General features: G+C 45.6%; 2 protein-coding genes across 3 annotated transcripts in view; one reads left to right on the forward strand and one right to left on the reverse strand.

Moving 5' to 3' along the window:
- Positions 1 to 823: 823 nt before the first annotated feature.
- On the reverse strand, positions 824 to 15,031 carry FBXO40 (F-box protein 40). 2 transcript variants are annotated; one of them, XR_009727264.1, is made up of 4 exons: positions 14,208 to 15,031; positions 5,038 to 6,936; positions 2,006 to 2,512; positions 824 to 1,076 (listed from the first exon to the last, which is right to left on the reverse strand). XR_009727264.1 is itself a non-coding variant. In XM_061365558.1 (3 exons), the coding sequence occupies exons 1-3, from the start codon at positions 14,214 to 14,216 to the stop codon at positions 2,315 to 2,317; spliced, it is 2,106 nt and encodes a 701-aa protein (XP_061221542.1). In that variant the 5' UTR covers positions 14,217 to 15,031; the 3' UTR covers positions 1,609 to 2,314. The 2 variants fall into 2 exon arrangements, 1 of the variants encoding a protein (XP_061221542.1); XM_061365558.1 differs by lacking the exon at positions 824 to 1,076 and having other exon boundaries at positions 1,609 to 2,512.
- Positions 15,032 to 17,716: 2,685 nt separating this feature from the next.
- Positions 17,717 to 20,766, forward strand: part of KPNA1 (karyopherin subunit alpha 1) — a 51,946-nt gene continuing 48,896 nt past the window's right edge. Inside the window, exon 1 of the mRNA XM_061365594.1 lies at positions 17,717 to 17,824. The gene's annotated coding sequence lies outside the window, so the exon portion shown is untranslated. The remainder of the gene's footprint in view (positions 17,825 to 20,766) is intronic.

Raw genomic sequence — 20,766 nt, forward strand, 5'->3', positions numbered from 1 at the left:
GACAGAAGAACAGAAATCCTCTGTCATGAAGAGAAGGAGGCCAGAAGTGTAATAGCAGCAGTGGCAGTGACACTGCCACTAAGGGTAAAACAAGCCCAATTCTTACCTAACATAAGCCACAATTTCAGTGCAGTTACACCAGTTTACAGAAAAGTGGCTGATTGGGTGAGATATGGTTCATGGATTGAACTTCATGGACTCTTACACCCTCCTCGAACACTCAGTTACTCTGAGACCCTATTATTTAAGCATCTGTTTTGTTTGGGGTTTTTTTCACTCCTTAAATTATCCATAAATCTGGATGGCTCCATTTGTAACTACCCAGCATAGATACTGGCACCCAATATTTGGATGTACATTTGCATCTACCATGGTCTGCAGCTACAGCTGTGTGCTCGGCATCTTTCAAAATCAGGTACATGATATGTGAAGGATGAGATCCTGACGTAGAGACCAGTCTAGGAAGTCTGGATGGATGTTCTCACCTCTGTCAACTTCCCTGTGTAAAACAGTGATAATATCAGGTGACTGATGTTATATGGGATGTTCTGAGGACAGGTGACTTTCAGTGAGCAACTTTAAAGGATAGCCAGTTTGGTTTTGTGCAGTGGCTTAAGCCTTCCACTGACTGCTGCTACTCCTGCTCCTGGGGTCAATCCCCTGTCCCCACAGTTCAGACAATATGGTCCTGAGGGTGTATGTCTGGAGGAGAAAAATATCCTTGTATGGCTACAAATCTCACAGGGACCACTTAAGATGCAAGTGTAGACAAGGACGAGCTGCACTCAGCACGGTTTTGATCACCACGCTGATTACCTCAGCTTCATCAGCAACCTTTGTCGGTAAGAGAAGGCTCCTTCTGGCACAGCTGCCTCATCCCAGATCTTCACCGAGACCAGGGATAGCAAATGCGGTGTGTGTCCATCCACCCAGGCCGATTTTCACCCACTCAGTGCAGGTGAGGAGAGTGATGGTGCAGGCCAGCAGATGTCCCAGCTCCTGGCAAGGTTCTCCTGCCCGACATGGTGAGATGAAAGCCAGACCTCATGTCCTAAGCTTGCACTTCTGGCTACCAGCTTAAAAGAGAAAGGGGTGTGAGTCAGTGCCCCTATGGCTGTGCAGGGGCTTTAAGCTGTCAAATCAGTTTATGACGATTTCAGAGGAATCCCACCCACCACCACAACCATGGCATTTCTAACTAGCACCACTGAAATGGGTTTAAATAGTGCAATAAGACAGACACTCCTGGGAACATGCCTGCTTTCTTTTCATCTGTTGCCTCAACAATCACATTCTGGTTTTAAATCAGTGTATTTATTGAAAAAGAAACCAAATTCTTATCCCTTTTCTGCTCTGTAAAAAGGAAAAAATCCTATACTCCAGCCCATTTAACTGAAGCAAACGTTACCTGTACCATTACTGAATGGGTTGGTGAATGCCTTTTCATTTACAGAGAAAAATTATATGTCTTTGACATATTGTTCACAGTTGTTTGCAATTACAACTTGCAGTGTACAACTGCAACACTGAGTAGGTAGGAAGTTCTAAAAGTCACTCTGAGTGATCTTTGATGGCTTCAATGTATTCTGAAATAAACCAGAGGAAGTCACTTGAGCCCCTAAAACTGTTTGCTACTTGGTTATTTCTAACAAAGAGCATGTTTGTCTGCTTCGGTTTGGTTTGAAAGCTCAGCTTTAGGTTTGTGCTCAACTAGGCACGCTTGGATCAATCAGGGTCCTAAATGGTGGTCTGTGGCTGTGCAGTGAATTCCTGAGTCCTCAGTGGAGTTCTAATTAATTCACTTAATTCTGGGGAGTCATTTCTCTTTTGCCCATGTCTCAGAATTAAATTAGCAGCCCCTAGGTCTGCCAGGCAGGAGGGAGTCTACCTGTGCTCTTAGAACTTGGCTTCTACCCCAAAACTAAGGTGTTTCAGACCTAGTTGAGCTATGTACATTAACTGATCCTGCTTCTCTCAGGGATGTGGTACAAGAGCAGCAGCCTACCTTCAAGGTTGCGAAGATGCTGTTTTCAAGCAAGATCCTTATTGCTTATTTTTTGGGATGCTGTATTCAGCAAGGAATGGAAACAGAAACAGAAAGCACGTGCTACCAGTGAGCAGTGGGTGAAGTTTTAACAATGAAATTAATACAGGAAAACACAAAAAGAAAATATGCAGGATGTTTCAAACACAGCTGAGGAGAAACCATTTTTGTATGTCCAAAGGAGGGTTGGAAGCAACAATCTTTACACCCAAACTCCCAAATCTCTTTCAAGGGCCTTGAAAGGAGTGTGGCGGAGGCGGAGCAGGTTGTTCAAACTCTGCGCTTGAAAGTAGAAACCAAAGTCTTTTGAATCTGCTCTCTTGATTCACACATGCCCGTCAGCAGCACAGGGTCTGTCTTGTGCTCCACTTGGTAGAAGGGACAATTCTTCAGGTGCTCTGCCATGCACACGACGTCATTGTGCTGCCATTTGTTAACTCTGGAGAACAGGCTGCTGAACTGCCAGATCTAATATGGGAAAGGGGAGAGAAATTGGGCAGAGAAACAATGGATGTTGGAAAAAATAGAAGTTTGAAAAGCTATATATGTTTATAGTGAGGGTGCATCAGTTGTATTGGACAGGCTAGTGAACATGTCATTGTGCAGGGCTGGCAATAGCAAGTAAAAATGGGGTCTGTACTGTTGTGGACCTTGTACTTCCTGGTTTTGCTACTTTAATCCTCATCTGCCATTTTTAATGGGAAAGTATCCTTCTACAGTTTCTGGTGTCAATCCAGTGCAGGGCATGAGCATGAGCAAATCCAGGCCACTCAACACTGCACCTCTAGAGAAAACTCCATCACATGTACAGTGTGATTGATGCAAGATGTTTATAAAGCAAAGCGACTACAGCATGCTTGTGTGATACGTATCTCAAAGAAACCTGCCTTCCAAAGCATCTATCAGCAACTTGAAAGTAATTAACATTACAACACTGTTGCTACCCCACCCAAGAAGCAGCCTAGGAAATCTAAGGAAATAAAGTTATATATCTAAGGAAATAAAGTTATTCCTAGAAGACATACAAGCTTGTAAAAAACACAAATGTGCAGTTAAGATCTTTTGATTCTGATTGCAGTGATATGATGTACCGTTTAGTGGTAAGCTAGCATATAGTGATAAGACTGTGATTAGATTACTTTGATATTGCTGTATATCATTAAATTAAAATAATTATTAAAGTCATAGTAGATTTCTTCTCCTTTCTTCCTGGGGAAGGACAGTATGTGGGATCAGGGGAGTGAAGCACCTCCCGTATGAAGATAGGCTGAGAGAGTTGGGGCTGTTCAGCCTGGAGAAGAGAAGGCTGCGTGGAGACCTCATAGCAGCCTTCCAGTATCTGAAGGGGGCCTATAGGGATGCTGGAGAGGGACTATACATTAGGGACTGGAGTGATAGGACAAGGGGTTAAAACTTAAACAGGGGAAGTTTAGATTGGATATAAGGAAGAAGTTCTTTCCTGTTATGGTGTTGAGGCACTGGAATGGGTTGCCCAGGGAAGTTGTGAATGCTCCATACCTGGTGGTGTTCAAGGCCAGGTTGGACAGAGCCTTGGGTGATATGGTTTAGTGTGAGGTGTCCCTGCCCATGGCAGGGGGGTTGGAACTGGATGATCTTAAGGTCCTTTCCAACCCAAACTATTCTATGATTCGGTGCTTAAGATTGGCTGACTCTGTCCTAGTCCTAAGTAGTCATAGCTATTACAGACAGTAGCCCAGAAATTCAGGCTCAGTTACAAAGAGAAAGTTTTCAAGTGGAATCTGCACTGGAAAAGAGATTCCTGTGGTCAGTACACAGAGCTAACATGAAAAGCATTGACAGTCCTCAAATTCAATGCTGCTGGTTTGAAATCGTGCTACAGTAACAGAAGTTAATTGCTATATAATTGCTCAGCTGGAATGTCTTTGTTTTATTGAAGGAAGCCACATCCTTTGGTAAATCATTTCCGTGGCTAATTCCTGTTTTGGAATGGGCTAATTCAACTTGCAGCCACCAAACTTTGTTACACAGATTTTGAATTCACCATGCTTCATGTTTTCTCTCTTAATAAATAGTCATACACTGCTAAGCTTCCATTTGATAAGAATCCATAGGCAGAGATCTTCAGGGCTCTGCTTGAAAGCCAGGTCCTTAGTTTCTGGGAGTCTTCCCTGGATCTCAGAAATACATGTTCCTAGATTTCTGTCTTGCCTGCTCAGCCATGCTCAAGTCTCTCATGTTATTCTTTCAAACAGCTTTATGTTAGAGCAGCTGCAGGGCTATCGGGTAGAAAAGAATCATAGAATCATAGAATAGTTAGGGTTGGAAAGGACTTTAAAATCATCTAGTTCCAACCCGCCTGCCATGGGCAGGGACAAACTGCAGTAACTGTTGTTCAACTACGACTAAGATTGAGCTGTGTTTATGTATTTCTTTCGGAGTACATAAAGAGCCAATAAGGGTGATAATTTTCCAGCACAAACACTGGGAGACCAGCTTTGTAGAAGGCAGCTTCCTATCACCATGATGCTTCCTCAGGGCTCTCACAACCCAAGAGGCAGACTCTAGGGGTTGATGCACTTTTCCTGGCTATGGCTCCTTGTTCTTTATATTTTTGGTGGTCTAAAGCATGTTTTAGTTTGACATAACCTAGATAGGCTTGTAGAGAACAACCAAAAAAAAGAGTATGAATACTAAGTTCTTCAAAATTCTGTGTGTAACCCTTAAATATCAGAGATTCTCAGTGCCTAAAACCAGTGCACATGCAAAAAAGTTACCCAAGACAAGCTTGAGTGGGGGATTCCCACTAGCCAGAAGATACCCATTTACAACTTCCTATTTTCACTAGATGTACTACATTTCACAGCCCTCATCCCTGACAACTATGGTGCAAATTCAAAACCTCATGAGCCTTCCCCACACCTGCATGTTTACACACAGCATCCCTTGCTATGCGTGTGTTTTACCTGGAGAGAACCCATGGCTGTCTTTTCCCCAGCATCACAGTCACTTGCCTTTTTGCGAGCTTTCCACGAAGTACCACCATGGGAATACCTCTTTTTCTCCCAGACCAGCAGGACCATTCCCCTCTCCTGAAGAAGAGTGGCGCAGATGTCCCTCATTAGAACTGACACTTGTGATAGCTGAGATAAACTGAAGCTGTCCAGGAACCCCGCAATGTACTTGAGCACTTCCACCGGGAGGCTGCTCAGCAAGTCCTTATTTCTCCCTCGCTTAGCCACTGTGGGATTGAACTTTCCTGAGTCAGCAAGGACAGTGTCTACCTCTGGCTTAATAGCAAATGACTTGAGAGGTTTGCTGTATATAACCTTGGCCTTAAGACCCTCAGGACGGAAGTGATTTTGAACAAAAGTACATCCCAAGTAGGCCAGCGGGCAGCGATGCTGGAACCATCCATCCAGACATGACTGGATATCAGCGTGCACATTCTTGAAGTGGGATGGGAACTCATCTCTCCTGAAGAAATGACTGCAAGTGAACGTGAAAGCTGAACTGCTTTTATTGTGTCTTCTGGTTACACATTCAGTGTAGAGCTCCACGTGCAGTTCTGGTGGGCTTTCTTCATCCAGAATGTCCGCTAGAACAGCATTGGAGGAGAAAGGCTCCAGGGGAAAGCTGTACGTTTGTGTTGCAAAATCCACAAAAAGTCCATCAATACCCCTTGCTTCGGAGATCTCATGGCCTTTCAGCTCTTTTTCCAGTGCACACAGCAGTGTGGCCTCAACTATGTTTGCCTTAGGTAGATCTTCTAGGTTTATTCCCAGTTCTGAGGTGTCCACTGACTTGTCTGAAGTTGCCATCCTGTGGCCCAGTGCATCTCCTAGTCGTGCTCTTTTGCCACAGTAACTAACTGGCACTTTGAAGGTGTAGACAGTCTTTACTTCCTGAGCTTCCAAGTTCCCATAGACAAAGTCTTTTTCTTTGGGAGTGCAAGCAGCTAGCTGGCCAAAGCGGATAAGCATTCCCCCATGGTGGACCAGATACATGTTGTAATCACCTACACCAACTTCCTTCTTCAGCCTCTCCAGGACCCCTTCTTGCCAGGGAGCCAGTCCTGTCATTTCTGTATTTGGTGTTACTTGTTCAGGCTTTTGGTTCTTTGCCTCTTCTGCACTCCCAGGTACTTCCTTTGCCTGGTCTGAGGAGCTGGCAGCTTGCGGGGCTGACCCTGTTTTCTTGGAAGCCTCCTCTGTCTTTTGTCCCGTGCTGTCTGCTGAGCCTGTCACCTTGCAAGCCAGGAGCTCTTTGCTGAACATATTCTCCCAGGTTTTGTAACTCCCCAGATCCATTCCCTCTTTGCCTTTTGCCAGATCTTCACGCTCACGTTGGCTGAGTTCAGACAACTGGTTGTCGCCTTGTTGGGAACCACAGGCTACTCCTCCCACAGCACCTTCTTCCCCACCTACGGCTTCGTCCATTAGCTCTTGCACTTCATCCTTTTTCCTCCACTCTGGAAACAAATCAGCTATTTTCAAAGTCCTGAAAAGTATCTTCTGGTCTCTGAGTGCCAAGGCTGTGTCCAGACACTCTTCATTGAAGGTCTCCTTCATAATGTTCTTGTGGAGGGTTGTGTCTGAATCCACATTGGGCCAGCGATTCCACTCCATCGAGCAGCAGACAACACTGGCTGGGCACACCTGGAGGTGCTTCCCCAGCTTAAAGCGGGCCATGGAAAAAGGGCAGCCATAGGCTGAATTGAGGCAGGAGACCTGCTCTAAGGGACAGAGCAATTGGTGCTCCTCCTCCTTGCACATGTGGAAGGTGGCCCCACAGTGAAAGCGGCAGCTGATCACCATGCAGGAGATGGAGGGCTCAATCGGTGCGTGACAGTGCCGGTTGAAACATCTCTCACAGTGCCTGTGCTGCCCGGGGGGAGCTTTCTGAGCCCGGTGCTGCATGTAGCAAAGACAAGAAGACAACAGTTACTGCCCGAAGGAGACACAAATGGCCACAGACCTCACATGCACTTCTAGAGGGAATAAGACTGTGGTCAAATGGCTGCTAGCCCCATATGTATCAGCACTGATCCCCATGATAGAGCGTGGCCTCACAGCCTCACGGGTATAGATAAGGTCCTTACACATTATACCAGCAGAGGCAGCCAGGGTTTGGGAGCAAGCTGTTTTCTGTCCTGGTATTTACACTCAGTCTATCTATAGCAAGCTGTAGAAGTCAAGACTGCCAGACATACAGTGAAGGAGCTTCCCACTTCCTTAACACTGAGTAGGAAAGATGAAGTTTACTTTTCCTCTCCACAAAAGTTATCTGGTCATTTGGCTCACGTGTCTTGTCATTCCCCCATAAGGAAATTAATGTTACAAAAGTGAACCTCCCTTTGCTCTACACCAGCAAGGCTGAGAGTGAGGATTATCTTCAGGATCCCAGTTCCCAGTGTGGAAAGCAGTCTGGGTAAAGGCTAATTTGCTTGGCCTTCTTTACTCTGCTTTCCTGATTTACCCTTAGGATCCTACATGATGCTGGTAAGTTCTGCAACAGAGGCTGCAGGGGACTTTCCTTCAGGCAGGTTATTTGCCACATCTACTTTCAGGTGTTGAAACCTGGAGTAAGGTGTTGCCTTGGTCTACATTCTGGAGAGAAGCTCCAAGGTGCAGTGGAGGCTTGTTGCAAGGTTAATCTCACCCAGTTATGTTCACTTTCTTTCACCTTTTTTCTACAAACTGCCTTTCACTCTTCCCCTTCCTGTCACCAGTGAATGCCAAGCAGATAGGAAGGAAAAGAGAGCAGGTGGGGTTGATCTCATGTTCCGCTCAGCACCATGGTGTGTAGTTAGAGCAGGAGCGGAGTGACACAAGACTAAGCTCATCAGAGCTCTTCCCTTCCTGTGATGGTGTAGGAGAGAAATCAGCCTGAGAATGACTCCTACGGGGTGTCTCTTTGAGAAAGAGTCCATTTTTCTTCGTTTGGGATTTGTTTCAGAGCATGATCCTGAAAAAAACAATCACCACTGCTCTACTTTTTAGTTCACCCTTCTGACAAGTCAGTGTCAAACACTGCACGGAACTGCATAGGTGATCCTGGACTGATTATATTTTAGGTTCAGTTTATTAAGGTGTTAGAGACACCACAAGGAGACAGAAGATGGAGAAAGAAATCCCAGACAGTAAGTAATAAAGAATATCAGTCTCTGTCTGTTCAGCTGCCCAGGCAGCTCCATGAATTCAACATTTTGCAACTGACAGACTGGATTAGAAGTACAAGTTGAAGTTGCCAAACGAAATGCTCCAGAAATTTCAACCAGATTTATTATCTAAACAGGTTAAATGTTTCCTTAGGGAAGACTGCAGCTCTGTTCTCACACTTCTGTATTAATGTGGTTTCAAAATATATGTAATTTTTCCTCTCCTGCCCTTAAAAACCTTTGATATTAAAAGGTCGTGCAATTTTGCTGAGGCACAACAACAAAAAGAAGTACAAGAACATGACGTATGATGACCCTTAAACAAAAAGTTATCTCTACCAGATTACTACCTTTGTGTCACAATGAACCACTGGCTTTGGTTTAATTATTGACTGGGATCTTTCCCAGCCAATTAAATCAGTTTAATGTAAAAATAATGCACTTCTGAGGCCTGCTTCTGAAAGTTCTTAGTACTGCTTGATCATAATATCTCTAATATTGCAATAATTCTTGCCAATAGCTGTTAAGCCTTCCTAAACAATGGGGAAGCAGAAGCACAGAGTCCAAGAGCAAGTAAATGGGCAACATGTAGGACCCGCTGTGATCCTTTCCCCTCAAACAGTTGTTGAATTAGAGAGCTAGAGGCTGCTCAGTCACTATTTGGAGCTACTTCCCTGGATACCTTCAACTGATGTCAGTAACTTGGCCCAAAGAAGAGCTGCTGCAACTAGAAAACTCCTGACTTTCTGATCCTACATGGGCTGCATTCCAGCTTGGTTCAGCCTACTGTGAATCTTTGTGGAAGGGAAAATGCTAATGGTAAGGAAGAACTGGAGTTCTGTTTCCAGTCTTCTCACCATGCTTTCTATGCAGTAGGAACTACCACAGGCCCAGCACACTCATTTGGCTGTGGGAAAAATAGACATTTTAAGCAAAATAATTTAGACTTTGGGGTTTTTTTTCCAAAGGTTAAAGAAAATACAGTAGTATCATCTACCTAGATGTGAGTGGGTTTGCAACCCCAGGCTTAAGTGACTTATTCCTGAGGACAGCTGTGCTGAGAGGAAGTAGGCTCAAACTCAAGGGGAAGAGATGCTCTGTGGAGCTGTTTCCCCTCTTGTTCTTGAAGGTACTGTCTTAACTTGTCATCTTTCACAGTTTCACACCCTGAGAATGGAAGTCACAAAAAAATGCCAGAGAAGGAAAGATTTCTAGGGAAGGCAATGCTTGTTAGTTCCTGCACTCACTAAAGAGCACATGCTGATGTTTGAATTTAATTGCTCAACACATCCTTGTTCCATCCTTTGTAACTTTCAATGCTGGCCAATACCCATTTACACCTCCTAATGAATCAACCCCATTCCCCCTTGGTCTTATAAAGGAAGATGTCCTTGGTGTCCCTTTACCCATGGACAAACTTACGCTCTGAAGAATAAGGCTCTTTCCACACCTTCACATGAAAACAGCTCGAGACAGCAAATAAGAAAAACCATATTTTGTGACTACCCATTACAGCATTCCCTGCCTTGTCTTGAGAAGCACTGGCTTCTGTGCAGGGGTGACATCAGGGTGGCCCCAGCCACATCCACCCCTTAAATACATGGGGTTTATGGTGGTATCTGCCCTGCTTTAAGCTGTTCAGTTACATCTACTTTTATGTGGCTCAGAGAAGCAGGAGATACAGATGGATTTATTTCACGTTGGCAGCATCCTTGCTGCTCTCATTCTTGTAACATTTTGCTGCAAATATAATCTCTAAAAATAGCCCCAGCTATGACTTGCCTAAGGTCAGACGAAGGCTGGGTACATTACACCGCAATGAAAACATGAATGTGTGAACAATACTTTCCACTGCAAAAGTAACTCTCGGAGAGAAACAATTGATAAATAAAAATACACCAGTGGCACAGGCCTTATGGCTCTCCAAAACACAGAAAGGACTGATTGCAAAGTTTCTGGCATGGAGCCTGCCTTCACACTGGTGTATGCTCAAATGAACCCCATCTGCATCATGTGTACAGAAAGGAAAAACATGCTTTGTTTAAGAAAACCAATTGTACCAGAGCATTCATATCCAGAATCAGTCTTCATTGTTACTCAGGTATTTGTCAGCTGAGTTTAGCTCATCTCTAACTTGTATATGTTGTGCTTTTCAAATATATTATTTCTTTGCCTCTCATTGTCAAATCTGTGAAGCTAGAGAACAGGAAGAAGGGACAGAGAATTCTTCTGATATTTATCAAGGTTTGAATGCTGCTTCTGTTCCAACATATCAGTTATCAGGAGCTCTGTATTTTAAGTGATGACCTAGGTAGCCCTGTGGTTTAATTGATGTCAGTTAGTTATTGTCAATACACAAACTACAACTTTCAGAGGCCTGAGCAGAAAGTTCACAAATTCTTGCCTCAGTAAGTTCGATACTTAACATCCAGAGGTGGGAGACACACATTGGTAGGTGATGAAATGCTTCTCTAGACCTGTGCACTTCTTGATTCCCTGAAACCTGCAACATTTCCTAAGACCTGGGTTAGGAAAACACCCAAAAATAAAACCAGAAATGCTTAACTGAATCCGGCTCAAACTACTGGGGAAAGAAAAGATGCGAATTACAGTCCACAGTCTGTCCACTTTGGTAAATCTTTATTTTTAGACTGTCATGACAGCAAATCAAGTAAGGTTTAAAAATACACAGCTGCTATTTTAGCTGCAGATACGGCTGTGTCTGGAGCAGATCTGTTCACTGACAATAACTTCACATTAATAAACCAATTACACTTTATTTTCAGTAAATGGATATTTAAATCAGTTCAGTCAGTGAGTCAAAACAACACAACTGCTTTCTTAGTTGGTATTTGCTATATGTGACTGATCATATATTAAGATTATACATATTATGGAACTCTTTGCACAGAATCAAGGGAAGACTCCCATTTTAAAGAACCATCAAAAAGGGCCACCATCAACCCCAGACCATTACCTGGAAGAGTGCCTCTGAGATGAAATTGCAAACAAACAGAAAACAGTCTTTCTAAGCTTTAAAACATGATAAGGAGCAATTAATATATCTCAGGAAAGTTTGCATCCAAATGCTGGAGCCAAAAATATGAAACTTACATATGATGATACAACAGGAACATATTTTCAAGGAGTACTTTTGGTGAACTTTATAGAGCAGACAGATGATACTCTCCATTTCTTTTAAGCCTTGTACCCAGTATATGGTGTTTATCTCTTTTTTATCATGATATGTAAATCCTGAGCTGAATACAGCATTACTAATTTCTTTACAGGGTTTTAAAACATATTTATTATCTTAGTATCTGAGGGAGGTTTGCAACCAATAATTAATTGATCTTAGCAGTACTAGGGGCTCTCCTGAGGTCAAGATACTATTATTTCTATTTGTCAGATGTACAATTAAAACACAGGAAGATGAAAATAAAGTGAACATAAGATTTTATACAAATAAATAACTATATACACACCACACACCGTGATGCTGAGCTTCTGATGTTTCACTTGCAGTTGTATGATCCCTGCACAAAAACCCTGTCAGAGCCAGATGCAGAATCATATTTGTTAGGAGAACATCTAAAAATCCTTAAACTAGAGATTTTAATCTCCTTTCATGCAGCCCACTTCCTCAGTCACTACATACTTAACCTCTGTGAGAAATCAGGCTCAGGTCTCCTTTTCCTAAACAGACACATTTATTTCTTGCAGCTGAAAAAGAAAACACTATGCCATTGGAAACCGTTCCGTTTGGCATTTGTACATGATCCTTGGGAGCTGAAGTTTTCTGAAGTGCTGTCCTTCCATAGACAATTAAAAAGTGAATCCAAGAATGCCGCCACGTAGAATCACAGTGACCCCTAAGCTAATTGAGCCCCACATCTCAACACCCACAGCAGGCACAGCTACATCCTGAGTGACTGTCTTGGCGTTAGGCAGAGTGGGTCCTCCATGGCACACCTTCATGGCACACCTGCTCTGCAGTTGCCATTCAGACTGATCTTGAGTGTACGTGTTGCCAGCCAAGCTTTAAATGCATCAGGCAGTGAATATGGTACACCATATTCAGCAGGTGGAAAGGGAGAATAAAAGCTATACATTAAATCTCTATTAATAACACTAACAACCTTCTAGCAAGCATGTGCAAGACAGCTCCTTTGAGGCTCAGACCTTGAACAAGTTCACAGGGATTTCATAGGGGCACTTTGATTCCAGGGCAGTCCTTCTGGTGGTCCTCAAATCCTCAGTGTAAGACATGCAGAGTGAAAAGGTTTTCTGAGAGACAACTGACCCAGATAAACCCAAAGATGAACGATGAAGCTGTGACAATTAGGGACATACCCTGTATTTTCTAGCTGAGGATCTGCTGGCTGAGGCTGTGGTGTTTCATGGCAATAACCACTGGTTCAGAATTACTGAATGAGTTGGAATTGCTTTATAGTGGAAAAAATATGCTTTAAAATTATGGGGATGGAGTAGGTCCACAGCGTAGTGCATCAGCATGGCAAAGACTTCAATCAACATTCCTTGCTTTTCTTCCAGAGCATGCCTGCAGCTCAGTTTCTTACAGCAGCACATCAGCTCCTCTTCAGCTCCCTCAACCTGGCAGGCAGGACCATAGAGCTCAAGAAAGGCTGTGTCACCATCAGGAGTCCCCCTCACCTGGTAAATCTGTGCTGCACACAGGCAGTGAAGTGGCACTGAAACTTGCTCGTGCAATTTCTGTCCAGTGAACTGCACTAGTGCTGCTAAAGGAGGAGCAGGGGAGGGTTCAGAGTAGTGAGGCACAGGTTACACAGGGCACTGCTGGTAGAAATTCCATGCTGCACTCCCTCCTATGAGCAATATTACTTGCTTCCTCCTATCTGGTGCAATGTGGCCATAGCTCACCTGAGACAAACCCACTCCAGAACTCCAGGTGCTGAAGTGGTCCCATGGGCTTGAGGTACAGTGCAGGGCAGCCCAGCAGCAGGGCCTTGTTTTGGACATGTTGGGGAGTCTTGTGGGAGACAGGCAAGATGGGAAAAAGGGGGAGGTTGTGACATGGAGCTGCTCCACTGCTCCTTGTATGTGTGAGGGGTCCCTATGCTGTCCTTGGTAGAGACACAACCTGGCAGACTCACATTGCATTGATAGCTGGGAAACGAGTTTGGTTTTGGTTTGAGTTCAACAAGTGCTTTAAAATAACAGCCTCCAGTTTAGTTGCAGTATGAGGGTTCTTTTTCAGGTTCTATTTTATGCCCTGGTAACAATCTCATTAACATATGTTTCTGGAAACATCTTGAGATAATAAAGTCAATAGTTTTAAGCAAAACAAAAGAAACCTAGCCAAAGGCAGGTGCCCAGCACAGAGAATTTCAGAGCTACTGGTGAATGAGTAATATAAAATAAAAGAGAAAAGATTCCTGAATAAAAATTGCTAATCAGCCATGACTCTAAATGGTACAGTAGTACCTGCAACCCTTGTAAATCTTACATCATCATCATTCATTCAGCCTGGATTACCAACACAAAGTTTGCAGTCTGAATCTACAAAACTCACCACATCTAAATCTTAGCATTTTGGCCACAAGATTGCTCTTGCCTTTCCTCTGCCCCTTACTGTATTTCCTTTTCTTACTTCTCTCAGAGTTTCTTTACAGAAATAGAAGTTTCAATTTCTTATCTATCCTGCTGCTGAAGCTCTCATCTTAGAATCAGATTCTTAGTCTTTTAAAACCCCAGTGCTGCAAACTATGGCTAATCCACGGAATGCATGATGGAGTTTGTTATTATTTTAAGAGTAGGTTGTCACAGAAGCATTCATAGTTACCAGCTTCCTCTGTTTTAGGGTGTCATTTAAGACACCTTGTGTCTGATTATTCTACTTCCTCTTAATTACTAGAGCTGTTTTGAGGATGTATTGATTTTCATATCTCAATACAGTAACCACTGCATTGCATGAGGTTTCACCTTATAAGTACAGGTTTATATTTATATATAAAGACTCCAACTCTATTTACAAAGCCTTACCTTAATCATAGAGTCCCTGTGTGTGTACCAAACACTTGCTCTCCTGGTTGTGCTCAGCTGGGTTGAAATGAGGTGGGTAATGGAGAATTGCAAGCAAAGAAAGAAGAGAGAATGGGAGAAAACGGAGCAAGCCCAGACAGAACAAGTAGTTTTGGGATGTTAAAAATAAAACCCCGTGCATGTGACTGCGTAGCTCAGCTTACAGAGCAGTCTCTTCCACTGTATTTGTTAACACTGTCACTTCTGGAGTGATACTTCACACAGATGGGAGAAGCAGAACTGATACTGTTCTCCATGAGAAGAAAAAGATCGGACCACTTCCCAGAGCCCTGTATCAGCTCCCTGTCACTCTCTGGTGGAGGTTTGCCCTTTGCAGCTTAACTCCCCTTGGTGCCCACAACAGTCTGTGCTTTCTGCTGTTAGAATTGTCACCATGCCCATGCTCCCTTCATCACCAACATGAGAAGCTGATACAGACACTGATGGCAGGTTTCTGCTCTGCCTGGGCAGGGGTGGGCAGAAAGGGAGCGGGAATAGCGCAGAGCTGAGTAGCCAGGCAGATCTGCCTGGCCAGCTCCTGGGACCCCTACAAGACTCCCCAGCTCCAGCCCCTCCACTGCACAGTGAAAGGGTCCCACCAGCCACTGGGAGGAAGCCTGGAGGGTACAGCTCCCAGTGTCACCCTTCCTCAGCCAAACCTGAGGAAGCAAAGCAGAGCAGTCGCATTTTACTGAGTGTGGACCCATTGAAGCATTTCATGGTGAGTTTCATGATGAGCATTTCATACTCATGGTGAGTACAGTCATATGGGCACCACTATGTGTCAGTGGGGCTCAGAGGTGCAGATGGGGCATGCACTGCTTCTCCCTGGTCAGTGCTCACACTGCAAAGACACCTCTTGTGACCTGCTGCCGTATGTGACCACTTTTTAGCACCTGAGAAACACAGAACATCTTTTGGCTGTGGTGGTGGTGGCTCTGAGATCCTAAGTCACAATGAACCAGTTACTTTGCCTTATCTTTCTCTCCCTATCTGCGAGGCCCCAGTTACTCTCATCATTTGAAACAGTGCAGACAACTGTGGTTTTGCTTTTAGGGCTGAACAAAATGTCAGCAGGTGACAACCAAGGCTTGCTAGTGCCAATCGTAATTTAGTAGTGCTAAATATGGTTAGCAGTCCGGCTCCATGGCCTTTTTTAGAAAGGGCTGTTCTATCGTGATACCAGTTTCTGTCATCCCATTGGACTGGGGAAAATGGGCCAGTGGTAATATGCCTAAACCTGAATTTCACCCAATCACAACATGACCACTGATCTGTTTACCCTGTCTGCTTCCTCTCTCTCCTGCCCCCAGTCAGTTCAGGGTCATTCTTCAGCCTTCAACGCTGTCGTCATCCTTTTAGACTGTGTTTAAAACCACGCTGCTTGTGTGCCTCACTTCATGTGAAATAAAACTTCTTCTCAAAAGTTTGTATTACTAGTGAGGAGTAAAATCCCTCCAGCTGAATTGACCCACATTACTAAAATATTTGCAGCTTCAGAAGGAGCTGGATTTAGATCTCTGTGTTTACAGACAGTCTGAACCCTGGCAGTACTTTCTATGGTTTCTGTGTGTTGCCCGGTGATCACACAAACCCAAGCAGCCTGCCCTGGGCCTGCCTCACACTGTTGGGTACTCTGCCTCACAGCCTGATGGAACACAAACCTCTCAAGTTTTGCAAATCCTGGCCTGCAGGTGATGGCTATACTCCAGAAAGGCACCACCTGTGATGGCCTTTTAGGGCAGGGTGTTACAAGAGATGCAGAATGAACATAGCTCACTGTGCCTCAAAATGTGTACGTGGTAGAGAGAAGGGAGCAGAAGAGTGAAGGCAATGGGAAACATGAATTTCACCTTGTATCTGCACCACACCATTGTGTTAGCTCAGCTGCACCTGAAACCATGCTCTCAGCAAAACCACGACTTGCAGATCCCAGCTGCTGCCCTTACCTGTGCTAATGTAATTCAAGGTATCTCAGGAATGCCAACCAGTGCTGTAACCAGACCTCCTGCTGCAGTACAGATGTGCTTACTGGTAGGATGCGAGAAGCCTGAAATCTCTGACGGAAAAGTGTAAGTTTTAGTTATTTTTTTGGTGCAAATGCTTCGGGAGAAAGCTGTTGCCTGCCTTCTTTAATCTTTCTTATCCCAATTCTGTAGGTAAAAATGCTGCGCTATATAAGCACCCTATGAAATATACCTATGTATTTGATATGTATATCATATATGTATACATGTCTGTCCTATATGTCATCAATGTCTATGTGTACGCATGATATGTATACATGTATATATACAGGAAACGGGGCAACGTGCAAAAGGAATTTAATGAGAGGATGGGACGGACACGGCCAAACCCCCTCAAATCATTTACATGCAATCAGCTCTTTTCAGTCCCATATCCCTGTTTTCCCACACTTGATTCTGCACACATCACCTAGATCCATCCTTTTCCTGCCTTGGTTCCTCCCCTGAACACACCTTAATGAATCCTGTACAATCCCCAAACACTCTTCCCCTGTATCCCATCATGTGCCCCACACCCCTGAACACAGCGACCCCCCAGCCCTAAAGGCATTCTGGAGCTGGGGGTCCCCTGGGAAGGTCACAGGATGTCCCTTCCTCTGAGTGCTTAATTTGGGTTCCCACCTGCCACGGTGCCCCTTTGGTGGGTTGATGGCTCCTGGGATGGGCCTGGGAGCAGCTCAGCAGGTGCTGTTTCGGGTCCCCCGACCCTCATCTCCCTGTACTCCTATGTGGGTGTGCAAACGAAGTTTTAGCACACAGACTAAACCATGTATCTACCTCAGCATACAACATCGCTGATCAGTGGCTATTGCGGTTTTTTGTGCCAACTATACGCCCTGCAGCCCCGCTGCACGCGTGCCCGCCACACCGCCGCATTGCGCTTTACGATCAGCTGCGGAACTGTGAAATGGCTTCGCTCTCCACCGCACCTTCAATGCGCGCAGCTTGTTGCGGTGTGGTTTGTGGTGACACGACAGTGGGAGCACCAATTAAAGTGGAAGTATCAGCTCCTTAGGTCATCCCGGGCTGGAAACGCCCCTGGAGAAGGGGGTGTCCCTGTCCGTTTTAACCGCTGCCGGTGACGAAGCAGGGTACGGCCTAACGCCGCTGCGCCATCGCCGTAGGGCTCCGCAACGTAACGCCCGGCCGTCATCGCTCCTCAGTCAAGGAGCCGGCTGCCCGGCCCCCGCCACCTTCTGCAATACAACTCCCGGCATGCCCCGCGGCGCACCGCGGCCGTCCCGGCGGGAGCCGTGCACCCTGTCTGCGGCTTCACGGGGGGCGCGGGGCATGCCGGGAGCTGTAGTCATCTCTGGGGCCGGGGCCCGCCGGTGCCGCCTTCCTGAGGAGGGCGCCTCTGCTGCGAGTCTGCCGGAAGGGCTCTGCCTCCCAGAGGGCGCTGCGGTGAGGACCGGAAGTGACGCAGCGGGCTGCGCGCGTGCGCACTGCCGTCGCCAGCCAGCGCCGGCCAGGCAAGGAGGGTGCGGCGCTCGCGCGCCTAGGGCCCGAGAGGAGACAGCGCCGGGCCGGGCTGGGCCTCGCCGGCAGCAGGTACGGGGGGTGGGCCGAACCCAGGCCTCGGGGCGGCTGCGCGGCAAGCCGGCAGGGGGGTGGATAACGGTGGAGAGCGGCAACCGGGCGGTGAGCGGGGCGCGAGAGCAGGCCTGGGTCCGGGCGGCGGGAGGCCCGGGTTGGGGGTGCCACCGGCTGCGGGAGCTGGCGGGCCGCGCGCGCGCAACAGGCTGGGGCCGCGAGGGCGGGGCGGAGCCGGTGCGTCGGGAGCTGCGCGCGTGGGCTGGGGTCGCGGCCCGGGCCCGCTCCCGTCCCCGGGGGTGCGGGAGCAGAGGAGGGGAGTCTCGGGGAGCAGTAGGGCCTGCGCCGGCAGCACCCGCGGGGCTGGGGCGGCGGCGGGCCGCGCTCCCCGGGAGCGCCGCGCCCCGGCCGGAGGAGCCGGCAGGGTGGCGGCTGTGGGCAGTCGGAGAACTCCGTGCCGCAAGGACGGGCTTCGTGCCGGGGGGACGGGGTGTGAGGAGCGGCAGCGCCTCGGCTCGAGGGGGAAGGAAGGGAAACTTTTCTTTGGGTCTCCCAAGATTGCGCGGTTGTTTTTAATTAGCGATTTTAGTTGATGTTACAAAAGCTCTTCCTTCTCCCTGCATACATCAGCCCATAACCTGGTGTTATCCCCGCCGCACCATCATCTCATCGACTAATATGCGATGAGGTTTTTGCGCCTTCCCGGTAGCCGTGGTGGCCGTTTCCAGCTGTCATGTCTTTGTAGACCTTAAAAACCACCCGAAACGTATCCCATTCATAATCTTCCGATTTGTACTGCTCGTACAAGAATACACGTAACGATGATTTTAAGCTTTGCCTCATGAGGGCGTTTCACGAGAACTGAAACTCCAAGCTAAAAAGATACGTCATGGGCTGTGAAATTACCGGGCTGCTGTTTCTGCAGAATTCCCAAATAGTGCTGAATGGTTGTGTTTAACGCTCCCTTTACCCTTTAGTCAAGCTGCCGTATGTCCGGATTTTTTTGTCTGCTGGCGTGTTTTCTGCTCTCACTGCTTAATGTTGATGAGGGATTTAACGAAGTCGGGATATGTTGATGAGCTGTACGGAACTGGGATTGCAGTCTTATCCCCATAAACTAGTTATTTTAAAGCCATTTTTGGATATACCTGTGGCAATTAATATTTAGAAGAGTTAATAGAACACTGTAAATTTGTAATTTGAATCAAGCTAATCTTTGGTGTATCTGGCTTTGCTTTAAATGTTCTTACTGCAGCATGTGTGCATTGACATGTGAACTAGCTCATTCAAAACAAGTTTGTTTCTACTTGAAGTGTGGTTGAACCTTTTAATTACCCTTTAGACGTACCCACGGGCTCAGGGAAATGAAGAGTAGCTTGAGGCATAGTAACATAAGATGACAGGAGAATTACGGGCTTTTCTCAGCATAGGTTCCCTTGTCATAATCTTGCAAGCAGATGCACTGATGCTTCACTTCCAAGAAACCTGGCTGTTCTGGGGGCTTGGGACACCCCCCTCCCAGCCTCTAAATAGAGTCTTTGTTATATTCCAGCTCTCCTGCTACTGTACCAGGATGATAGCCTTTTGCTGTCACTGTGCAGTCTGATGATATTTTTTTTGTTGTTCTCTGCTGTTATGTTCTCTGTGTCTTGTCTTCAGAGCTACTTTGCTTATATGGTCCTGTGTATTCAGCTGAGGGCTGGTTCCTGGAGAAGTCATTTAGAAAGGGAAAAGCAGCCCATGTCAGCAGCAGTGAGCAAGGACACTTATAAGAACTAAAAGTATTGCAGTCAGACGTTGTAGCAGTTTCTGAAAGGTTCTTTATAGAGACTTTTAAGTGCAAGTGTTTGTTTAAGCAGATTGTTTGATAGTCTTATTTCCACTTCAGTGTTTCAATACAGTACTCTTCTTTCTTTCCCCTCTTCCCTCCTTCTGTTAAATAAGCTAAATTGAACAGAATGGTATGTTTTATTTTAGATTGTCCTGTATCTGGCAGGCTTGCTTTAATATCTTCCTGTTTGTTTCTCCACAAGATCGTGGAATTTTTCTTCTGAAGCGTTTTACAAGTCCTAGAGAGAGCAAATGGGGGACTTAACTCTTATCCTTAAGAATAAAAAGGAAACCATACCTTTAAAGGCAACTGTAAAGAAGTTGCTAGGTTGGAAAATGTAACTTTGTGGAAAGAGGTCAGAGGTTAATAGATGTACAACAGTGCCCTCCAGAAAAATGGGAATCAAGTCTATGTGCAGAAGCATAATACATAGCAGAATAAAAAGAAGGGGGGGGGGAATAATGTGATGTGAATTAGGGTTTTAAGGGTTTTAATGTAAATTTGAAACATAAGGGGAAATAGAAGAGTAGCAGCAAATAGCTACACTCAACAGATACATTTAAATACTTCTGAAGGCCAAAGGGAATAGTGAGGGAGCCTCACAGGCTGTGAGCAAGTCAGGAAAAAAAAGACATTAAAGAAATTACTCACTTGATGAAATGTTGTGTGAATGGCTGAAACAGGAGGTTCTGGAATGATGTAATGGACAAGCATCAAGTTAGAAAGACCAGACAACCTCTTTTCTCAGAGAACAAGAGTATAAGCTAAACTGGCAGGAAAATTGTCCAGCCTCATATTAAGAGGCTAAAGCTTAATGACAATCCTTCTTTGAATGATATAATAGAAAGCTGATGTGAATTGCAGACATAAGGGGCAGGGATATGATAGCAAGTAATTTTGTTTTTCTGCTTTGAAGAAAAACATAAAATTCCATCTGTAGAAATATCAGTACCTTGAAATTGTTTTGAAGAAGGGAGAGGAACTCTGGAAAACCAGCAGAGATAAGTTTAAACAAACCACTCAGTTGAAAACCTCTGCTAAACCTAAAATCTGTAGAACAGTAGGACTGGATGTTATATTGTACCACGTCATGAATATCTTTGACTGCATTAAATGTTGTCCAGCCTTA

Source organism: Neopsephotus bourkii, unplaced genomic scaffold, assembly GCF_033783945.1.
Source record: "Neopsephotus bourkii isolate Nb327-2 ecotype Australia unplaced genomic scaffold, CSIRO-AGI_Nbou_v1 NB_1287, whole genome shotgun sequence".
NCBI classification, from domain to species: Eukaryota; Metazoa; Chordata; class Aves; order Psittaciformes; family Psittacidae; genus Neopsephotus; species Neopsephotus bourkii.

What these genes read in the sequence shown, in the direction of transcription:
- FBXO40 (XM_061365558.1), bottom strand. An exon ending in CGTGGAAAGCTCGCAAAAAG is followed by an intron (nt 2,513 to 5,037) that starts GCAAGTGACTGT and finishes TTCCCATATTAG; the next exon opens with ATCTGGCAGTTCAGCAGCCT.